At 35.1% G+C, this 13435-nt stretch overlaps 1 protein-coding gene across 7 annotated transcripts in view; it reads left to right on the forward strand.

Annotated features, from left to right (window-relative positions):
• The window catches only part of LOC124638583 (high affinity cAMP-specific and IBMX-insensitive 3',5'-cyclic phosphodiesterase 8), a 227686-nt gene that overhangs the window by 178126 nt on the left and 36125 nt on the right, over positions 1 to 13435 (forward strand). For all 7 annotated transcript variants that reach the window (XM_047175604.1, XM_047175605.1, XM_047175607.1 and 4 more), the window contains one exon: positions 10926 to 10985. In XM_047175604.1, coding sequence (XP_047031560.1) covers positions 10926 to 10985 — 60 coding nt within the window. The remainder of the gene's footprint in view (positions 1 to 10925; positions 10986 to 13435) is intronic.

The raw sequence follows: 13435 nt of genomic DNA on the forward strand, positions 1-13435 counted from the left end.
GCCTATTATGTGAAATGGAAATTCTATTTCGGTTATTTTTTGATCAATGGAATATGTTTTTCTTTGGTTATTTGTACGCAAATAATAGCCTTTTAAGTCTAAGATCTGCTTGTTTATTTTTCGTGTTATTGTGTAACCTATATTTGGGTCAATTTCGAGTACACTACGGCCGTCAGTATGGGCAAATAAAGGAGGTTTTGTGTCACGATTCGCCCCAATATTTTGTATTCCCCTTCCACACAAGATTTCCATTAACGCCCTCAATGTATTATCCCTTTCATGAAGTTGTAGCCGAGGGTTTGGAATTCAATTCGCGTTGAGGACAACTTTGTTACGCCCAATCCTGCTGAGATTACCGGTACTTCCTTTAAAGAAATTGACAGAAAGTCTTCCTAGCACCAAAAAATCTTTATGGTAATCCAAACTTAGAACGATTTGATACGGTAAGATGCCATCTCATAGATTATTCAAATAGTCACTCAGACGTCACATAAAAGCGTTACACTCAACAAAATATTGGCGGGAAATCGTCGCCATTTTGTACGTAACATACACATGTTATGTTCCGACACTTATTCCAAACATTTCATTTCCTACATTTTTGTACGTTACTAGGTCTTGACAGTAAATGCCATATTGCGAAGATTTAATATTTTTCATATAAGTTTCTGACATGTATAGGTAGAAATCCTAACTTCATAGGTGATTTATTGTTGCTGAATTGATTTGTATATCTATGTATATACAACCTACATTTGTACATATACGAGTACTTTGATTATTTCGTAAAGCACCCTAAAGTTAATAACTTTCAGAATCGACATTTAATCAAGTAAACTTTTTAAGCCATTCATTCATTTATGGTTTCTTAATTCTGATTCATAAATACTTTCCATAACTCGCCATGATTTCCTCATGCTCCTGCTCCACCTGCGTTAGCGTTAACGTTAATGTCAATGGCCAACTACACGTTACTTATTGCATTAAAAATGAGTGTTGGCTACACTTAGGTTACAATGCCGCAAGAGTTAATTCCCCATGAAGTAACGCGTTAACACACATTAAAGAGGTTAAACTTAGGCACACAAAATAATTCTAAAAACTAAAGCTTTCTCATTTGACCATTCCATTATCGTGCTCGTAAAATGCAGTTACCGCTTAAACAAAGTATCTACACTCGTCCTTGCATGCGTGCAATGAGATGGCATTAATGTAGCCAACATCACTTAGCGCTCTAAGCTACGCACTAAAACCCTTTGATGTGTCCAAAAAACCGACACCCGAGTTATCGCTTAACGTTTAATGCTATTAATATTGCCATTAGTATAAATTGACATTAAAACGTTGGCCACATCTGCGTAATGCCAAAATTTAACGCGTTAAGACGCAGGTGGAGCAGTAGCATGAGTGAATTCATCGCACTTTTTTTACTAAAAGTTAAAAGAAAAGAGAACCTTTTAGCACAGCTGTTTATGTGAAATATTAATGGCGACAGTTAGTGACAATTTTCCGAATTCTTTTTAAATATTAATGCGCATTGCAAATGGCCGGAGCGTCGCGTAAGTGGATTATGAGATTTTTTCATCTTCTTTTTTATGTGACAAAAAATGTTTCCCTGTCACATGCTCCTGCTCCACCTGCGTTAGCGTTAACGTTAATGTCAATGGCCAACTACACGTTACTTATTGCATTAAAAATGAGTGTTGGCTACACTTAGGTTACAATGCCGCAAGAGTTAATTCCCCATGAAGTAACGCGTTAACACACATTAAAGAGGTTAAACTTAGGCACACAAAATAATTCTAAAAACTAAAGCTTTCTCATTTGACCATTCCATTATCGTGCTCGTAAAATGCAGTTACCGCTTAAACAAAGTATCTACACTCGTCCTTGCATGCGTGCAATGAGATGGCATTAATGTAGCCAACATCACTTAGCGCTCTAAGCTACGCACTAAAACCCTTTGATGTGTCCAAAAAACCGACACCCGAGTTATCGCTTAACGTTTAATGCTATTAATATTGCCATTAGTATAAATTGACATTAAAACGTTGGCCACATCTGCGTAATGCCAAAATTTAACGCGTTAAGACGCAGGTGGAGCAGTAGCATCAGAGATGTCAAAAGATTTTCGTGATTTTTAATCTGCGTAATATTTTTTTGGGAATTGTATGTCACGCCCACGTTTTACTCTGAATAGTAAAAAGCACAAATCTGTATACATATAAGTAGTCAGTTTGTATGCTATTCTTTAAATATTTTATTTAACAAATCCGTCTTCTTCTTGTCTTTTTAATTCTTTTATATCATTCTCCCTCATAATTTTTCACCGTTTGTTTTTTCATATTACAGTTCTCAGTAGGTACTATTTATTTTAACTTCCAGAAATTGCAGGCCAGTTAACTCATAATAACATTAGTGCTCATAAACAAATTCCATGCTATAAACTGCTAATAAAACTTAATCCTGGAAAAGCCCACAATTACCGCTTTTGGACGTGCACCAAGTTTTTTTTTTTCAATTATAATGGAAGCCGCACGCAATCAGGCTGCTATGCATGCGACCGCGACATGCAAGCGCAGCCACGGGACGGAGTAATGCCTTTGTTTTTGCACTATGGTTACTTGTACTAGTGTTGGCCTTATATCAGTAAGATTTTTGACATATAGGTTTATCTCCCCATAAACAATTTGTAAATGCATCTCAATTGCAACTCAAATTCTTGAATTTATGTCAATTTATCTAAAAATATATGAACATTAGTTGGTCGTTATTTAAATGGCAGTTCCATTGAAAATGTGACAGCCGCATTATATATGTTGATACTAAAGTTAAATTCATAAAATAATATTAATAGTTTAAATTAATACACATAAAACTGGAAATTCCAAAATAAGCCCACACAATTTCGAAATTAATTGAAAACATTATCAATTTCCATAACTGCAATCGTTTACAATACGAATAAATATTATTAAACTGAAATGTCGGGTTCAGCTCAAATTAAAATCCGATTATATGCAGAACTCTCAATTTTACCCAATAAACCTGTCATTCATATTAAATCGTGTGGTTTGATACTTAATGAAATGCTTTTACACGTAATTGCGTCAGTCGATTTCAGAAATCATCAGTCTGATGATTTTAATAATATTTTATAGGTGTCCGATTACACTGCTTAATGATATATTTCAATTTCGTAGAATAGAAGCTCAAAGTCCAATAAAGTAAGTTATGGAGTGAATCCAAAACTTCTTTACGAATAAAAGTTATATACCTAGTTGATGGCAAGCAAATAGTGACTTTTATTGCTAAAATGACGTTTCCACTTCTATTTCCCCAACAAAGTTTAAAATGTGTTGCCTTTCACCCCATATGTCGTTGCTAATGACCCCTTATAAGGTATAATTTTCAATATTCAATATAACTTAGAGTTGCAATTTATCTCTTTCAGAGGTGACTAAAAACAAAAATACAACCCATGACTCATATTTATAGCTTCAGTTCAAGATTAATCTATGTATACATAACAAAAATAATATGACAACTTCAATGCACGAAGGTGTTGCTAATCACCCCGATTTACTCGGTATTTGGTTGGCAAAGTTTTTTAAAGAAAATCTTGACTCCAATCAAAGTTTTCAGTGGGCCTGACTCCGACTAAATACCAGATCTTTGTAATGTGCATACTACCATTCACCTTCATACTTATTTATGAGCCCAAACACACTATCGGCCGACTAAAAGTTTATAGTATGTAGGCTACTCGATACATCACTCGCATACAATGTTTATCACAAAAAGCTTTTAAAAATCGATTCACGAGACGCATTTTCAATTCATGTTTAATCGCCATCAATGGTAATTGATGACCCTGTCATATCCCGTAACTTGCTTATAACTGCAATTTAATAGCTCCAAAGCAATTTGCATCTTAGCCACTGGAATTTAGATTGAATTTCTAACGACAGACGATCGGTCATAACATTTTATGGGTATTCATTTTGCAAGGTAATACGGTTGGACGTTGTAAGTTTGATTCTGAACGTTTTAGTGAAAGTTTGTAATAGGATTGGTGATTTATTTTGGACTTTAGATAGTTATATTTTAACTAGCATTTTAATTAAAATTGCCATGACTTCTTCATTAGCAACTAGGTAATTACCAAAATACTACCTTGTCGGTGCACTTCTGCAAGCTTCTATTAGTGATCCATATGCCATACATAATACTGTCGAACGTGGCTACACACGGGGAATTAACCGTGGATTTTCACGGCGAAAAAACGTGTGGATACAAGAGGCCTAAAAGTACACATTTTTATCACTGGCAACTATGATTTTCAACAATTTGAAACACGAACACTTCTATCCTTCATCACCTTGCATTAAAATCAAAAACAAACTTAAGTAATTATAATAATGCAATCAATAGAAACGCCAAAAGGACCCAGTTTGAACTCGAAGCGATGACACGGTCACTTTGACATTGTTCACAGAACAAAGCTATTTCAATTATACCTTTCTAATTGATTTGCTTGAACCAACACAATTCAATAGTGCAAGAACAAACGACATTTGAATGAAAGCCCAATTTGTTAAGCGATTGATACAGGTGTTTTAATTGAATAGTTGATGTTTGTTTGTTTCTCCTTGTCAAACAACGTAAGGTATTTCCCGTAGCGTTTCCTTAAATTAGCATCATATTAGCATCATCGAAATTTCCAAAGTGTTGTCAATGATGTAACTTTTCTAAGCTATACACCGTGACTTTTTAGTCGTCTTACAAAGTTGGTCCACTCAATCTATCCGACATAAAATACCACAAGACACGATTATTAATTTTATAGCCTTACTTAACTAAGATAAGAGGTGCAAAGAAAAACACTGAAAAAAAAAATGTTTACGTATCAAACGGTAGAAACCTTCCCAACGCGCCGCGCTCCATTGATACAAGATTCGGGCAGCGCTCACAACAGGGTGTTCTTATAATCTACGTCATGCATGTCCTTATAATGAATTAATTTTTATTTTTAAATTATTCAAATCTCATAAATATATTCTTTTTTATATGAACGTTTGCTAGTCATTGGATACATGAAGTGGGCTGCCGTTGTAAGACGACTAAAAAGTCACGGTGTATGTAGATACTTTCTGAATGTATCTTGAGGAAAGCTGGACCTTAAAGTCTGAAATAGCCCCAAGCGTTGAGATTAGCTAGCGCTCATCCTTCGCCAGTATGAAGACTGTACCCAGCATCGGAAATAAGGGTCTTTTGTTCCGTCATAGAATTTCCTATAAAAGTCTCCAAAATAACTTGTAAAAACTATGTCAGTCTAAAAAGCTTAGGAACTTTTAACACGTAAACTTATTAAATATCATTTATTAAAGTTACACGTATTTTAATTTAGCTTTTACAGTTTACTTACTGAACAAAGCATGTTTGACATCTAAAAAAGATTATCACACACCAAGGAATAAACAACTCCCACGTCTTAAGTTTAATTAGTTATTTCAGTTCTAAGATAAAACTAGAATCGTAAACTGCTATATTTGTATCAACATAAATGTTTAATTAAAACTTCTTGCTATTATTAGATGGAAGTTAAATTGTATGTTTAAAGTTATCGTAGTTATAAGATAACCTGTTGTTTCTACATTTGTAGAACTAAAATAAATAAAATATGTTGTTTTTACATTCTTAGATTAACGGCAGATAGGGCTGAAAAATACATATTTAATACTAGTGATCTGCCAATGGTTTCACAAGGGCAGGGACCCGCGGACTCTGAAAAAAACACCTATAAACTTCCTCAATTTACAACAATTAATTAATTTTCTAAATTGAAAAAAATAAACTCTTCGGCCCTGTAATACAAGCTGTTGATTTGCATTTGTGCCATAGTTCAGGAGGAGGACATACAATACGTATATAATCGATTGGAATTACAATAGATGGGAAATAACTAATATGCACTGCTTTTTTTGTCATTGTAATGTCGTGGTATTTCAGAAGTAATCCAATTTTATGAGTGAAAATGAGTGATCGTTGCGTATGCTTTGTGTTTGCGTTTGTGTGAGGGCGCAGCACGGTTTTAACGCCAGTAACATACGCGCCAAGTTTAAATAAGGCTAGATGACATTTACGGAATGCCGAAAAAAAATTAAAGAAAAAAAATTACGTACCAATTTTTTTATTGATTTGGGTCGAGAATCATTAGCATAATTACCTCCTTGAATATGGCACGGATGCAAATCAACAGCTTGTATAATATTAATTAACTAGATATTAGTCTGAAACTGATACTTTTTGCAACATAGTTTTTTTGTCTACTAACATTATTCTCGAACATATCTATTCTCATTAATGCTTTAAACATCTCCAACGTACCTAATAGTTAGCTGAGGAAGCCAATATCTGACCCTCAACAGTCTTAATCCTGAGCCTTTAATAAACACCTTCTTGTCGAACAAATCACGTTGTTCGGCACACAATGATGTCAATAACCTATTCTGAAGGAGGTTCAAGTACTCATTAGAGAGAAGGCGCCTTGTGACGTCACAGGTAACCCCATAGTAACTAATGAAACAGGCCAACCCTCTGTTTGCAGCCAGCCGACGTTGGAGGGGGTAATTTCTACCCATTGGCGTTTGTTAAAGTCCCGCAGTAGTAATTTCCGGGTTGGCTCAGTGGCCGTTTTATGCCCGTACTTTTGTTTGAAGTTATTGTGCTATGTTTGTTGCGGTTTTAGGTCGGGTAAGTATTATCGGAAATCGAAATATTATTGGCTATATAATATTAAGTGCTACCATTAGAAAGCTCAGTTGTAAATCTCTTCAAATATATGCTCTTTTTCTGAAAATAGGACGTAATATGACAGGGATTCAGTACAAAAGAGATAGCAAATACGTAACAGAAATACAAAGTTACCAACACAACTGTACAAAATTACCCATATATAAAATTAAAATATAACTTTAACCAATTTCAACAGTAATGGACAACAAAACGTTATTTACTCCGCTCGCTGGCTACGAAACTTTTCTGCTCGCCACACAATACTTCAACGCTCACAGTTCGCAACTAGCCGCGGAACGTGAGCACAAACAAAACGCGCCACTGACAGCTACCTAGCTCGCATTTCGTAACCTATTTAGTATTTAACTTTTGTAGCTAGTTTTCTGTTAGTTGTTGGAATATCAATAATAACTAAACAGTTGTAAAGCAAAGTAACTAGATAGTATCCCATTATGAAAATCAGAATGTCAATGTACTATGGTCAGTTTGAAAAAGCCCTTGTTCATTTACTTTATATTAAAAATTATTCACATGATATTTGTCACAAGCGCGGCTGCTGTGCTCGAAGTCTCGGGTTCGATTCCCGGGTCGGGCCGAAATCGTTTTGTGGGTTTTCTTAAATTTTCACAAAGCAGCCCGTAGTCTGGAAGTTGGTGATTGACTGACTGATCTCTTTCCGGTCGTGTCGGATTGCCGTCCCATGGGGTTATGAGAGTGAAGGAATAGGGAGTGCACCTGTGTCTGCGCAAATGCTCGTGCACTATAATATGTCCTGCGCAGCTGGCTGATCTCCTTAAATGAGAACAGCCGCCGTGGTCGAAATCGGCCGTGGACGCTATTGAAAATTAACTTTGTTTAGGTTTATTCACATTTTACAGGTTTCAGCTAGTTATAGACTGGCTGAATACTGAAGAACATTATTAGTTTACAATATTATTTTTCTTGAAATTCTAACTATGATGGGTTAATTAGCTTCAGTAAGCACTGCATTGTTTTACAAACTTTTGTTATTCATATTAAAATGTTCAGTCTACCATATATTTAACATAAATTCATGGTTAAGCAATAATACTATTAGCTATACTACAGAAAAACATTAGACAAATATTCAAATATTCAGCCACTGTATAAGATAACTAAAAACTTCATTAATATTGTACGTCCTTGAGGCTTTGCGGTATTCTAACTTCCTCGCTTTAAGGGTAATTATGAAATTCCGAGTGGCAACACTGGCAACAATGTGACGTGTTTACGCGCAAATACGCGCGAAAATAGTTATTTGTGTTTATTGTTAGTGCGACAAACCTGTACGTAATGTTTATTGATGAATTTTGGGTTCACCTGGGTGATTATGTTTACTTGAATTCATGGCTACGTATATACAAGTAGTAAGGGGACAAAATAATAGATGTACCTACTTAATCTACGTACGTAGCGGTGTGTAAAGGGGTTTACCGTAGGTTTACCGAGCGAGGGTTGTCTCACGAAAACCAGTGAGCTATCCTACTGTGTGTAATTGCACTTCTACTTTCTGCCGTGTTCCCAAGTTATTTGGTGCGTTAATATACATGCACATTGACTTGCATAAGTTTAGAAGCACTCAGTAGTTATCGACTTGACAAGTCAAACAAAGAAATCGAGCATGTACAATTTTGTGAGATAAAACATCAATTCCATGGATCCACACCCATCCCCTACCATACTAATACGCTTATACATCCCCAAAACATAAGCTAACGTTACCTATTACTACCAAAATATCGAACTCCATAATGAAACTTAAGACATGATTATTAGATAAAGTTACAAAGGGATATTTGTATTTAATAGCTCTGCGTGGGTTCTATCCTACCTACTTCAAAAACAGTTTCAATTTCAAACCGATCTTGTTTATGGTAACCCTTTGAGCTATGTAATCTGAATATGATATCTCTTCAGAAACATATTTAATCTAGATAGTACAAATAATACGAAATAATAGACAATTGAAACTGGAATTTATATCTCTGACGTCTTTTAAGAAATAAAAGTTTCAAAGTTTGACATGTATGAGATGGGCATGAGTTCCAAATTTAGAAACTGATGGACCATCACTTGACGTCCACTCTCAGCGGGGGTTTTGGGTGGTCAAGGAAGTTGTTCAGATATATAGTTAGTAAATCGATGATGCCAATACCTACGTTATACACCTTTTGTGTGCGAAATCATCAGATGACTCCTCCCGCTGTGGGTGCAGTGGGAAGTAGTAGTTTTTTACTGACTAAAATCCACCTTCATTTCGTCTGAACTCTTTCTGGGCCGTGGTAGCACCTACAACACATACCCTAGAAACTAGTTTGTTGTTCGATTCGATTGGGTTGATCTCTTTAAATGAGAACAGTCGCCATAGCCGACAAATGGCTAGGACACCATTGCCCTTAAAACACAAATTAATAATAACAACACGTAACTACATTTTATCACCTGCAACATACTGGTTTAATATGACCACGCACCCCAAACGGGGGGTAAACCCGATTTAATTACGTAAACACCACGCGCCCCGAGCCCATGACCTAATTACCTGGATGAGCACCTGGTACTCATTCACCTATACTTTATTCTGATAATCAGATACTGTTTTTGTGTATTCGATAATATAATAAAATCAGTGATTGAGATATAAATTGAATCCTTTGGAAATGGCAGTTACCTACTTACTTTCTTTCTGGCATACTTAGGGCTGATTTTTCAATCGCCAGAAATTTATATCTGAAGAATATGTTTGACACCTTTTGTATAGAAAGTATGTCAAACCACCATATTTATTCCTCAGATGAAAACTGACGATAAGTTATCCTTACTAGAAAACGTTTAATGCCAAAGATTTGAAATAGTAACAAATGACATACCCATTTTAACACAGACAGAACCACATTTAGTCAAATAGAAGCAAAATCCTTCGTATAAGAAATCATGCAAAAAAGCTTAGGTATATTTGCACAGAATACGAAATGTTATTTATATATCGTGTCCCTAAAATGGAGTCCCGGAGTCTCTTCTAGATATTTGTCAAACAGCGAGGGCATTGACCTCTGTCGCCATTAGGACCGTCTCGTATACCAAGTTATTTATATTTTCGCCAGTTAGATACCAAATAATTCAGCCCTATAAGAGTAGTAGCTAGTAGGGTATTATAATATAACACTATTCTCGTTTTGGCACAGTTAATCCTATTTCACAAACAATGTAGTGTTGAGCTCCTTAGCAATATGATATCATAACAAATATTCTTGGTTTTAAGCCTTGTCACGTGGAAAGGAAACAAAAGAGGTTTGTCTTTATCAAACGGTGCCTTGTTCACACGAAATGTGAAAGTTCTACTTTCAAATAAAGAACAGATTCTTCTTTCAAACATTGGAACTTGACCACGAACCTCGTTGATGCTCAGACTTAATGGACATTGCAATGTACAAGATCGTATACAATTTATCTATAATGTCTTATATCAATTGTACCCCATATCCCAGTGTCCAAGAAACTTGAGAAAACTAACTGACATATCCACAAAATGAACCTGTAACTCAAACTAATAACTTATGCAAAATGCCTCACTGAGAGCGAACTTATAATCCATAATCCTGCGTCTCCGTACAATATTTACGTGTACCTACACATACATTTGTACGTGTACGGTGTAGGTACAAAGCGAATTATGTTCGCTACATCGAGTCTGATAGAGTATGGAGTCCCTCGCAAGTGATTTCGCCTACCCGGTTACATTTCCGTACGATCGGTCTTGGTATTGCTGGGACGTACGGAATTTTCAAGTCTTATGAATGGGTGAAATAAAATATTAGAACAATTTTTGAATAAAGAAGCGTCGCTTGATTTTTTTTTATACATTAAGATATTAATTTTTATATTGGATGTAAACGTTCTTATTTTAAATAACGTGTAGATACTACCAGCCATTCGAACTCTGAAAACTTGTCTATTATTTTCTAGCTAGGACCAATGAAATGCATTAGAAAATATGAGCACTGCTGTAGGTATTTCAAAGTCCTTTAGGTGTAGTCCCCTAGGTAGATAAAGAAATTGTAATGCCTAATTACATTAAATTAATAATGAAATTATGTTTGTTTCAGAGCGATAAGGGGCACTAAGAACACCCAGCACATAATTCTCATCGCTGTCGTGAAGAAAAGGTAAGTTTTTCTCATTCTTCTTGTCTTCGTTTTATTTTGACATGAAGATTTCCAGAAAGCGCGGTATCAAATACCAAGAAAATATAATTTAAGGAATTTCTTCATTCGAAACAACTTTATTAAAGCAACAATCACTGTCACGAAACCAAATCTTTTAGCAGAACAAAGTATCAACGAACGTCTTACCAGTCTTAATGCAAAAACAAAATACATGCTACAAACAAACAAAAACTGGAAACTTCAATAGCAAAATGGATACTATGTCAAGGGCGATCATGAAATATATTTACATGAAATCACGGAATAAGTAAAGATAAGCGGAGATGCTATAATGCAGGCCCAACAAACAAAAACGTCATATAAGGTTTAACTTATACGACATAAAGTTGGATAGCAGTCTTATAATGATAGTGAGATGACTACTAGGTCCTGTAAACGTCTTTAATTTAACTTACTAGCAGTGCGACGAATATGTCATAATAAGCTGGTCTTAGCAACGTTGATAAGACTAAACTAAACGACGTTATATTACAGCCTTAGATAAAACGTTTTTACGACAACGCAATAGTCAGACTAACGTTATAGTCTATTAAACGTTTTGAACTGACCAAATTAGGCCTTTGAAAACCTTTATATGACATCTGTGTAATGTAGCAGTTGTATAAACGTTTTCACAGTGACGTTTATATAACGATAACTATCCTGTTTTACAGCGGTCAATTGGAGACTCTTAAATGACTTGGTTGTTTATTTAATACTCAAATATAACATATATATTACATGATGTACGTTTAATGTCATGCCCTGACTTTAATCAAACTTGTAGTCGCATTTAAGTCAGTTTTTGACTGTAAAACGGCTAGGCCGCTCTATTTACGGAATATTTGATTAAGTTTAATACGAAAAATTGAAGCAAAAAAAATGTGGAGTAGATTTAAACGTAGTGGAACTTTCAAAAGGAAAGTAAATCGAGATTTCCTTAATGGATCCTTGGATAACTAGCTGTCATGGCGTATTGCATGGTCTTGAAATAACCTTAATACGACTTTATGTCTTTAAAACGTCGTAAAGAGATAGGTGTGTGACAAAAGCAACAATGTCCTACATTTTTAGAAATAAAAATATTTTTATTAATAAAAATATAATCATTAAAACACAAAATTGCGAGGGGGCATGAAAATCTGAAATAAATACATATAGGTATAGTATCATAAAACTTTAATACCAAGTCGAACTAAACGGCATGAGAGACAGATACATTTATTAGCGAGATATATAAACATAAGTTAAATAACACTCATCACCTTTTATTTCCTTGTAATTTTTTATTACAAAACCACAAACCCTGTGTCACTATCAAGAAAAATGAATAAGTTTTACAGGTGTTGTTCCTTGACTCAAATAAAACGTTTTAATCATTCAAAAACGCCCTTATGACGACAATACTACAAACAAGCCGTTGTAAAGTTATGATGCGACTTCTGCGCGACAAAAGTGGTAATTCCATAACGTTCATACGACTTTTGAATGACTTAACGAAGTCAGCTTGTGACTTTTGTATGTCCGTTATACGACAATGTTGGTCATATAACTGGGGCCATTTTCGCGTTTAGTAAACGTTATTATAACGTAAGTGTGACTTAGGTATTAAGATCGATGGAATTAAGATAACGTTTATTAAACTTTTAAACGACGTTAAATTGTTAGTTGAGGGTAGCTCAGGCGCCTATTTTTAGGTGAAATTCGTACAGTGGGAATGACCAAAACGACCAGTTACTAGTGAACTAACGAGGCATTCGGGTTCTTTGGGTCATCTGTCAACGATTTTAGTAAGTATTACAAAAAATAATCGGCTGCAAAAAAGGCATATATGGGCGAAAACAGTAACGCTTCCCTCCCACCCGCATTTTGGCGCGCTTTCTTAGACGATTTATGGCACCTCCGCTACACATTTAGTTCTCCATGCATGAAATACAGCATTGAAACGGCTCAGTGTAAAATGTACGAAACGACATTTATTGACATCGCTCCCGACCGCTAGGTAGCGTGAGCGGGATGAAACCCTGATATACCTGCTGTATTGAAATATATAGGTATTTGATAAATTCTAATACCTACTTACATATCTGAGGAATTCTTGGTTTCCAGTTTTGGACAAAGAATCCGTTGGCACTTGATCTTTGGCATTTTATGGAATGTAATAGAGATCAGTGAACTTATATGGAATGGAAGACGATAGCTTCATATATTTTATTTGTTCGAAACTTTGTGTTATGAAGGTTTATGCTCAGGCTCACCCTTTTCTATTCTCTTTCACTATACCTGTTTTAACAAACTTTTATTACTTTTAACTTTTTCAATTTTAACGATATCTAAATACCTTTTGATACATTCATGCAATACATAACATTGTTACCTTTGTACATACGTAATACATTCTAATCATTTTA

Source organism: Helicoverpa zea, chromosome 17 (assembly GCF_022581195.2).
Source record: "Helicoverpa zea isolate HzStark_Cry1AcR chromosome 17, ilHelZeax1.1, whole genome shotgun sequence".
Taxonomy (NCBI): Eukaryota; Metazoa; Arthropoda; class Insecta; order Lepidoptera; family Noctuidae; genus Helicoverpa; species Helicoverpa zea.